We start from the raw sequence: 10,957 nt of genomic DNA, 5'->3' as shown, positions 1-10,957 counted from the left end.
ATGTAATAAAGCTGTTCGCTTCTCTCTGTAGGTCCTCTCTTTTATATCTCTCTCTCTCTCTCTCTCTTTCTCTCTCTCTCTCTCTCTCTCTCTCTCTCTCTCTCTCTCTCTCTCTACTCGCCCCTTCTCTGTCTCTCTCTCTCTCTCTCTCTCTCTCTCTCTCTCTCTCTCTCTCTCTCTCTCCTCTCTCTCTCTCTCTCTAATGTCTCTTCTCTCCTCTCTCTCTCTCTCTCTCTCTCTCTCTCTCTCTCTCTCTCTCTCTCTCTCTCTCTCTCTCTCTCTCTCTCTCTCTCTCTCATCGCGCTCTCTCTTCTCGTGTACATTGTTTTACAATATCTAGTGTTTGTTTCCCATCTAGTGTTTTTCATCATGTCATTGTCACATTGCCACAATAACCAATAATGCCCATGGACACCATGATATGATGGCCTCTCTGTGACACTAGGAGAGGAGAGTAACTGATTCWTCATCAACCTGATCAATGTCCAGGCCAACAGACAGACAAGAAGAGGTCATTGGGCGTATAGGTTCAAAGTTCAACACTAGCTAAATCGAAGATGAGCCTGTGACCATATATGTCGCCTGTCTGTCGGATGATGATAGGATAGCCTTATATGGCCAACAGCTGACCTGACAGCTCACACGTATTACTGACTGTGTCATGACAACCAGAGATTATGCCCCTGAGTACATAGGCATCAGATAGCAATTAAAGTCAGTCATGTGCTATACATACACAAAGTTAACAAGAAAGTGTGTGTGTATGTGCATGTTTTCCCCCCACCCTGGCAGTGTCCGTCGTGGGCCACCTGGATCTTGAGGCCGGTGAGACATGCGTCTCGGTGGAGCTCACAGTGGTTGCGGTATGTCTTACCGTTACTGCCACACACTGAACGCTTGTGGGGCTTACAGCTCTAGAGAGAGAGAGAAGGGTAGAGAGAGAGAGAGACAGAGAGAGATCGAGAAGGTGGGTGGGAGGAGAGAGGGAGAGATAAAGAGAGAGCGACAACAGGGAGAGGGTGGGAGAAGAGAGAAAGAGATAAATAAGAGTCTTAATAAAAAGATCAGGCATCTTAATGACCCTGAATAAAAAGATCAGCCATTTCTTAATGACCTTGAATAAAAAGATCAGCCATTTCTTAATGACCTTGAATAAAAAGATCAGCCATTTCTTAATGAAAATGTCCATATTTTTTGTCCATTAAAATAACATCAAATTGATCAGAAATACAGTGTAGACATGGTTAATGTTGTAAATGASTATTGTAGCTAAAAGGCTAATTGATCATGAGAAAGCACTTTTGCAATTATGTTAGCACAGCTGAAAACTGTTGTTCTGATTAAAGAAGCAATAAAACKGGCCTTCTTTAGACTAGTTGAGTATCTAGAGCATCAGCATTTGTGGGTTTGATTACTGGCTCAAAATGGCCAGAAACAAAGAACTTTCTTCTGAAACTTGTCAGTGTATTCTTGTTCTGAGAAATTAAGGCTATTCCATGCGAGAAATTGCCAAGAAACTGAAGATCTTGTAAAACGCTGTGTACTACTCCCTTCACAGAACAGTGCAAAGGGGCCTCGGTGCACAACTGAGCAAGAGGACAAGTACATTAGAGTGCCTAGTTTGAGAAACAGACACCTCACAAGTCCTCAACTGGCAGCTTCATTAAATAGTACCCGCAGAACACCAGTCTCAATGTCCACAGTGAACGGGATGCTGGCCTTCAAGGCAGAGTTGCAAAGAAAAAGCCATATCTCAGACTGGCCAATAAAAATAAAAGATTAAGATGGGAAAAAGAACACAGACACTCGACAGAGGAAGAAGCTGTAAGATGGCGCCGGAGAGGAAGGCAGACGTTTTACAACCTATTGTGTTTTTTTGTTTGTTTATTTGCGTTGTTTGTAACTTWAAAAAAAAACGTATTTTGTACATAATGTTGCCTCGGTCTTATGACCGAAAATAACTTCTAGACATCAGGACTGCGATTACTCACCACGGACTAGCATAATCCTTTTTTTCGTTTCATGACTCTGACGAGCCCGATGCGAAGAATATACTGCTTTCTTGGGAACAGGCCCAGATCCCTGCGATTTGCGTAAGGAGGAGGTGGTGAAAAACTTCCACTTCCTTCCATTCTGCTAGCAAACGTGCAATCTTTGGAGAATAAAATCGACGAGCTACACAAAAGATTAAACCACCAACGGACATTAAAAACTGTATAATCTTATGCTTCACGGAGTCGTGGTTGAATGACAAAACTATCAACATACTGGTTGATACACACTATAACTGCAGGATAGAACAGCGGTGTCTGGTAAGACAAGGGGCGGAGGACGATGTATTTTTGTAAATAACAGCTGGTGCACGATATCTAAGGAAGTCTCGAGCTATTGCTCACCTGAGGTCCTCCACCTCAGGTCACTGGGCAGCTCTCGGCTGTGCTTCCCTTTGTAGTTTGCAATGGTTTGTAAGCCTTGCCACATCCGACGATCATCAGAGGCGGTGTAGTGCGATTCAATCTTAGTCCTGTATTAACCTCTCTTGGGTAGGGGGCAGTATTTTCACATCCGGATGAAAAGCGTGCCCAAAGTAAACTGCCTGTTACTCAGGCCCAGAAGCTAGGATATGCATATAATTGGTAGATCTGGATAGAAAACAAGCTAATGTTTCTAAAACTGTTAAAATAATGTCTGTGAGTATAACAGAACTGATATGGCTGGCGAAACGCCACGACAAACCATCCCCCCCCAAAAAAACTTAGCCTACCACTATTTTCAATGGCTGTCACTTTAATTATAAGGCAAAGTCCTCCCAGATTGTAGTTCCTAGGACTTCCACTAGATGTCAACAATCTTTAGAAAGAGTTCCAGGCTGGTTTTAGGACAAATTAGCCAGAAATTGTTGTTTTTCTAGGTGGCTCCCATTTTGGCTGTAGTGTTTCCAAGCGTGTGAATGAGAGCGCGTTCTTTGGTATTTTCCTCCGGTAAAGACAATAACGATTCTCCGTCTTAAATTGTATAGTTTATTTATTTATTAGGGTACCTAAGGTTTGATTATAAACGTTGTTTGACTTGTTTGGAAAAGTTTATTAGTAACGTTTGGGATTAATTTTGTATGCATTTTGAGGGAGGGAAACTGGGTGGATTATTGACTGAAGCGCGCCAGCTAAACTGAGATTTTATGGATATAAAGAAGGACATTATCAAACAAAAGGACCATTTGTGATGTAACTGGGACCTTTTGGAGTGCCAACAGAAAAAGATCATCAAAGGTAAGGCGTTTATTATATCACTATTTCTGACCTTCGTGTCGCACCTGCCTGGTTGAAATATGTCTTTCATGGTTTTGTATGTGGGGTGCTGTCCTCAGATAATCACATGGTGTGCTTTCGCCATAAAGCCTTTTTGAAATCTGACACAGCGGCTGGATTAACAAGAAGTTAGAATTTATTTTGATGTATTACACTTGTGATTTTATGGAAGTTAAATATTTATAATTCTGTAGTTTGAATTTCGCGCTCTGCAATTTCACCGGATGTTGGCCAGGTGGGACGCTACCATCCCACCTGCCCATAAGGAGTTAACGCTTTGCCTGTTTGATGGTTCGTCGGAGGGCATAATGGGATTTCTTATAAGTTTCCTGGGTTAGAGTCCCGCTCCTTGAAAGTGGCAGCTCTATCCTTTAGCTCAGTGCGGATGCTGCCTGTAATCCATGGCTTCTGGTTGGGGTATGYACATACGGTCACTGTGGGGACGACGTCATCGATGCACTTATTGATGAAGCCAATGACAGATGTATTGGTGTATTCCTCAATGCCATCGGAGGAATCCCGGAACATATCATTGTCTGTGCTAGCAAAACAGTCCTGTAGCTTAGCATCTGCTTCATCTGACCAGTTTTTTATTTATTTTGGTCACTGGTGCTTCCTGCTTTCATTTTTGCTTGTAAGCAGGAATCTTGAGGATAGACTTATGGTCAGATTTGCCAAATGGAGGGCAAGGGAGAGCTTTGTATACGTGTCTGTGTGTGGAGTATAGGTTGTCCATACTTATGTCATGCAATAAAATGCAAATTAATTACTTAAAAATCATACAATGTGATTTTCTGGATTTTTGTTCAACTTCACAGTTGAAGTGTACCTATGATAMAAAATTACAGACCTCTACATGCTTTGTAAGTAGGAAAACCTGCAAAATCGGCAGTGTATCAAATACTTGTTCTCCCCACTGTATGTGAGAACAGCTCAGCGTTCAACACCATAGTGCCCTCAAAGCTCATCAATAAGCTAAGGACCCTGGGACTAAACACCTCCCTCTGCAACTGGATCCTGGACTTCCTGACGGGCAGCCCTCAGGTGGTAAGGGTAGGTAACAACACATCCGCCACATTGATCCTCAACCCAGGGGCCCCTCAGCAGTGCGTGCTCAGCCCCCTCCTGTTCTCTCATGACTGCACGGACAGGCACGACTCCAACACCATCATTACATTTGCTGATGACACAACAGTGGTARGCCTGATCACCGACAACGACGAGACAGCCTATAGGGAGGAGGTCAAAGAGCTGGCCGTGTGGTGCCAGGACAACAACCTCTCCCTCAACGTGATCAAGACAAAGCCCCGTCTCATCGACGGGGCTGCAGTGGAGCAGGTTGAGAGCACATCAAGACAGTCGTGAAGAGGGCACGACAAAGCCTATTCCCTCTCAGGAGACTGAAAAGATTCGGCATGGGTCCTCAGATCCTCACAAGGTTCTTCAGCTGCACCATCGACAACATCCTGACTGGTTGCATCACTGTCTGGTATGGCAACTGCTCGGCCTCCGACCGCAAGGCACTACAGAGGGTAGTGCGAACAGCCCAGTACAACACTGGGGCCAAGCTTCCTGCCATCAAGGAGCTCTATACCAGGCGGTGTCAGAGGAAAGCCCTAAATACTGGCCAGCCTCCCTAGTCATAGACTGTTCTTTCTGCTACCGCACGGCAAGCGGTACCGTAGCGCTTCTACCCCCGTCTTGAATATACTTCCTATTCATTTTGCAACTCATTTCATGTATGTTTTCATGGAAAACAAGGAAATGTCGAACTGACCCCAAACCTTTGAACAGTAGTGTAGTATTTGTGTTGACTATTTACGTACTATTGCTCTTGTCTTGTACTTATTGTTAACATTGCATGGTGAGGAAGTTTTCTAGTAAGCATTTCATAGCACCGGTTACACTGTATACTGTGTATATGACCATGATTTGACTCACCTCTATACACAAGCAGCTGGGTTCTCCCTTCTCAGTGACTGCACACTCTCTTCCTGCGCCACAGAACACATTGGCACAAACCTTACTCTTAGTCTGCACCTCCTGATGAAAGAGAAAACACACACACACACAGCTTTGGCATTTAAAACTCACACGTAAGCACACTGTCAGCACTAAGGACACACGCCCTGGATAAAATACTGTGATAACATATATCAGACACAAGGTGGAACTGTTACACTATTCTCAGAGCCAGTGTTTGAAATAGAATCAGTGGTTTCAAACAGAAGGGGTGAGGTTCAGTGTGCTACTAAAATACTCTCCATCACGATACTGTCAGTTTCACTACAAAATCACTCTCAACCCCTCAGAAACCACAATAATACAACCAGCAAACGCACACACATACATAGTCGCGTGCATGCGAATACAAGCTCAAATCAAATCAAATGTTGTATCAAATCAAATGTTATTTGTCACATGTGCCGAATACAACAGGTGTAGACCTTAGTGAAATGCTTACTTACAAGCCCTTAACCAACAATGCAATTTCAARAAAAATACCAAAAAAGAAGAAGAAATAAAAGTAACAAATAATTAAAGAGCTATTTCTCTTGAAACTGCATTGTTGGTCATATTCGCATTGTGGCAGCAGGTAGCCTTGTAGTTAAGAGCATTGAGCCAGTAACTGAAAGGTCACTGGTTYGAATCCCTGAGCTGGCAAAGTGGAAAAATCTTAATATCTTTTGCAGGGTGACAGGTAGCCTCATGGTTAGAGTATTGGGCCATTAACCGAAAGGTTGCTAGATCAAATCCCTGAGCTGACAAGGTAAAAATCTGCTCCTGAACAAGGCAGTTACCCCACTGTTCCTAAGCTATAATTTTTTATAAGAATGTGTTCTTAACTGACTTGCYTACAGGGGGTACTGGTACAGAATCAATGTGCAGGGGCACTGGTTAGTCCATGTAATTGAGGTAATATATTAAAGTAGGTAGAGTTATTAAAGTGACTATTCATAGATAATAACTGAGAGTAGCAGCAGTGTAAAACGGGGGGCAACGCAAATAGTCTGGGTGGCCATTTGATTAGATGTTCAGGAGTCTTATGGCTTGGGGGTAGAAGCTGTTTAGAAGCCTCTTGGACCTAGACTTGGCACTCTGGTACCGCTTGTCGTGCGGTAGCACAGAGAACAGTCTGTGGCTGGTGTCTTTGACAATATTAGGACACCGCCTGGTATAGATGTCCTGGATGGCAGCTGGGCCGTATGCGCTACCATCTGTAGTGCTTTGCAGTCGGAGGCCGAGCAGTTGCCATACCAGGCAGTGATGCAACCAGTCAGGATGCTCTCGATGGTGCAGCTGTAGAACCTTTTGAGGATCTGAGGACCCATGCCAAATCTTTTCAGTCTCCTGAGGGTGAATAGGTTTTGTCGTGCCCTCTTCACGACTGATATATATAAATAATGGAATGAGCTACAGACAGCATGGACAGTATATGAATAGAAAAGGTGTGTATCGCAGTATTTTTTAATAAAAAATAAAAAAACTTTATTTAACTAGGCTAGTCAGTCAAGAACAAATTATTATTTTACAATGATGGCCTACCCCGGCCAAACCCTCCCCTAACCTGGATGACGCTGGGCCAATCGTGCCCCGCCCTATGGCGTTACAGTATATAGGATGAGCCATGGCTAGAATAAAATGCATATGAAGTGGATGAAACAGTATGTAACATTATTTAAGTGACCAGTATTCAATGACTATGTACATATGACAGCAGTCTCTAAGGTGCAGGGTAGAGTACCCGTTGGTACCTGGCTAGTAACAGTGACTAAGGTTCAGGGTAGGGTTATGGGTGGAGGCCGGCTAGTAGTTACTATTTAACAGTCTGATGGCCTGGAGATACAAGCTGTTTTTTCAGTCTCTCGGTCTAAGCTTTGATGCATCTGTACTGTCTCTGCCTTCTGGATGATAGTGGGGTGAACAGGCCGTGGCTCAGGTGGCTGAGGTCCTTGATGATCTTCTTGGCCTTCCTGTGACACTGGGTGCTGCAGACGACCTGGAGGGCAGGCAGAGTGCTCCCGGTGATGTGTTGGGCTGATTGCACCACCCACTGGAGAGCCCTGCAGTTGCAGACGGTGCAGTTTACGTATCAGGTGGTGATAAAGCCCAAAAGGTGCATCTGTAGAAGTTTATGAGGGGCAAAGACACATTTCTTCAGCCTCCAAATTTCTTCACCACACTGTCTGTGTGAAGTGACCATTTCAGGTTGTCAGTGATGTGCACGCCGAGGAACTTCACTGTGGTAGATGAAGGAACCAATCTATATTTTCAGACTGTCAGAGTATTTATCTGGTCAATATGGCAGTGTATTATCTCTGTTTTTTTGTAACAGTGTGTTATATGTGGACATATGACTGTATTATAAATTGTATTTTAATGTTTAAGGACTCTTGGAAGATGAGACCAAATGAGGACTAAAAGAGATCCTAATAAAAATCATTCCATTGTGGCTCTGTCAATGTTGATGTGGGCGTGCTTTCTCTGCTGTCTCCAGCAGTCCACAATCAGTTCCTTCGTTTGGTTGATGTTGAGGGAGAAGTTATTTTCCTGGCACCACTGCGTGGCCAGGCAGTCATGGGTGAACAGGGAGTACAGGTGGCTCCCCTGTTGAGAATCAGCGTGGCAGAGGTGTTGTTGTCTACCTTCACCACTTGGGGGCAGCCCATCTGAAAGTCCGAGATCCAGTTGCACAGGGAAGGGTTCAGACCCAGGGCCCTGAGCTTAGTGATCAGCTTGGAGGGCACTGTGGTGTTGAAGGCTGAGCTGTAGTTAATGAACAGCATGCTTACATAGGTATTTCTCTTGTCCRGGTGGGATAGGGCTTGTGAGATTAAATTACTTACATCGGCCATGGAGTCGAGAGCTGATGTCTTACTGGAGCGGCACAACTTTCGCCACAAACTCCCAGAAGACACTATTTCATTGCCATGACAATGGGTAATTTCCCTTTATATAGAGCACTGACAGGTTCTCTCTATCTCTACTTAAGTGAAGGTCTCTCACATTCACTACTGTATGTGGCGGCCGTTAGTTACCATGCCAGCCATGCTTAAGCTCACCTCAAGAGAGGACACGCAGGGGTGTAAACAGGAAGTGGCCAGTAGTAAACCTCAACCTCTGGGTGTAACATGACTTCACATCAGTGGAAGAACCCGGCCAACATAATGTGGTGATAGAGGCAGTTTTGGATGGCATGAGCAAAAGTGAGTGTGTGTGAACAGTAGAACTCTACCAACTGTATTGTGTAGAATAGATATGGTGTCATGCAGACACACACTAACGGTCTGAAAATCCTAAAGGATTTTGATTTCATTTTATTGGTTTCATTCAATCTCTCCATACTTTTCTGTTTTTCTGTTGCTCTTTATTTCCTTTGTTTCTTTAAATGTCTGCCTCCTCTCCCCTGAAACAAGGGCAGTACACTTGCCAAGTAGTTCACATGAGCAACAGGCCAGCCAATTACCAGCTGCCAAGCACAGCTCTGAGAGTAGCTTCACAGCCCTCCAAACTACCCCTTCTCGTTCTAACTGTGTGTGTGTTTTTTATTTTTATTTTTATTTTTATTTAATTTTTATTTTTTTAGGGGTGGATCAGCTTAATATTGCGGAAAGAATGTTGCTTCCAATGTAATTGTCTGCATCATTTCCAATCCCCCATATTTTTTGGGGTAAATATATATATCCATACACGCATGCATACATATACACATATATACATACACATACCTATATAGACATACATACTTTTTTAAAGAATATACCTTTATTATTATTCCCCGCAACCCTACCACCGCTCCCCCAATTGGAGTAAACTAATAAACACTTCTGCTTTTACCTTCAATTTATACATCTTATACCTATTTTACAGACACAGTCTACTTTATCTGATTTCCTTTCCGGTCTATAGAGGTATTTAAGACCGTATTAAAATCTCCCACTATAATAATAGAGTCTAGTGTTGCTTGTAGAGTTGAAAATTCTTATATATATTTTCAAAGAAGCTTGGATCATCATTATTCGGACCGTATAGGTTAACAAGCCATATTGTTTATTGTCCAATAACATATTTTAAATAATCCATCTACCTTGAGGATCTGTTTGGACAATTTGCACATTTGGATCAAAATTATTGTTAATTAAAACCATACCCCTTTTGAATTTCTTTGCCCATGGGAGAAATATATTTCCCCCCAGTTCTTTTTCCACAAAACTTCATCTAAAACGTTTGAATGGGTTTCCTGTAAACAATAGATATTATAATCCTTCTCTTTTAGCCAGGTAAATACTGATCGTCTTTTCTTATTATCTGCTAAGCCATTACAATTGTAACGGCTATACTTATTTCACCACTTACCATAATGAGACACACCTTCATTCTTTTAATCAGAATATATTTTTGTAAACGTACTATTAAAAAGTAACATAATGATTGAGTGTCTATATAGTTGTACCATGATATTTGCATTTCTACTAAGTAAACCTCCAATTGGTCCCTACTATTCCACCCGCTAAAAAGGCCTCATCTCGAGATGGCTTGTCATCCCAATGCCCGGCAGACCACCCTCGACCCCCTGTATCCCATAGCCCTGAACCGACTGGGATCCATTCTTTGAAAAGAGCATACAGTGCCATTTACCGAATTGAAGTAGATCAATTGGCCATATGCATTTCCATTGCCCTCACCTCGATTTGTATTATATATATCTGTGGACATCCTCTATTGTCCCTAACATCTTTTACTTCTTCCTTCGCAACAGTTGTGGGATACACACATACACCCACACACACTCAGCCCTTACCCCCACACAACCATAAGCTCACTTTCTCAACAATTGCACCATCCCAGAGCCCAACTCAAGATTTGGTCATGATTTACAAATGCACTTGCAGTTGCAGCTGCATGAGAAGGCCTGCAAGACCGCACAAAAAATGAGCAAAAATTGAGAGATTTATTTACCATTGTCACATCCTAGATAATGGAGGTCAAATGTACACCCTTATTCCTGAAACACCCACAATACGGCCACCCGTCATGACCATGTCCCCACGCATCTCCATATAGTCCGACTTTGATTTTGTGCCGCCAGGGCCACAATAATATACCCCCTCTCTGAATGTCCGAGTGTGACCCCCTCCCCATGGGTTACTGCAGCTAGTGTTGCCAGCACTGCCACTGCCTGGGTGGGGGCACCCCACCGGAATCCCCACCGGCTAGGTACAAGTTCGTCAAGGTTCTCATTAGCAGCTTTGAGAATTTCCTTGTATATTATGCTCTCCCTTTAGGGGGCTTTGGCTTTGCAGGACCAACCCTGCCAAGCAGGCTCAGAATCTTGAGGGGCAGTGCTGCTCTGGTCTCTGACCTCATTTTAGCTGCATACAGACCGCTTACAGCGAGCACATAAAAACAGTTAGGGACTTCTCCTTAGTATCTGGGTCATTCAGGTGGGTGTCTAGGGTATAGTGCCATGGACCGTACCATTAAAATAGGATAATAAATAATTGTAAAAAAATGTAGTTCTCCATGATAGGACAATAAAATAAATAAGACGTATAATTCATTATAAAAGTATATCCATCATCTGAACAACATTGCAAAGCCCTCTCATACCCGGCTCACAGCAATACATTGGCTCTGGGATATTGCAA

General features: G+C 43.2%; 1 protein-coding gene across 1 annotated transcript in view; it reads right to left on the bottom strand.

Annotated features, from left to right (window-relative positions):
* LOC111979163 (follistatin-related protein 1) overlaps window positions 1-10,957 on the bottom strand; it is a 60,454-nt gene that overhangs the window by 15,510 nt on the left and 33,987 nt on the right. Inside the window, exons 3-4 of the mRNA XM_070446325.1 lie at window positions 5,250-5,351; window positions 737-914 (exon numbers count right to left, since the gene is read on the bottom strand). Of these exons, the coding sequence (XP_070302426.1) occupies window positions 737-914; window positions 5,250-5,351 (280 nt within the window). The remainder of the gene's footprint in view (window positions 1-736; window positions 915-5,249; window positions 5,352-10,957) is intronic.

Source organism: Salvelinus sp. IW2-2015, linkage group LG2 (genome assembly GCF_002910315.2).
Source record: "Salvelinus sp. IW2-2015 linkage group LG2, ASM291031v2, whole genome shotgun sequence".
In the NCBI taxonomy this organism is placed as follows: Eukaryota; Metazoa; Chordata; class Actinopteri; order Salmoniformes; family Salmonidae; genus Salvelinus; species Salvelinus sp. IW2-2015.
Note: the sequence above shows the minus strand (reverse complement) of the source record. Positions and strands in the feature narration are given on the sequence as shown.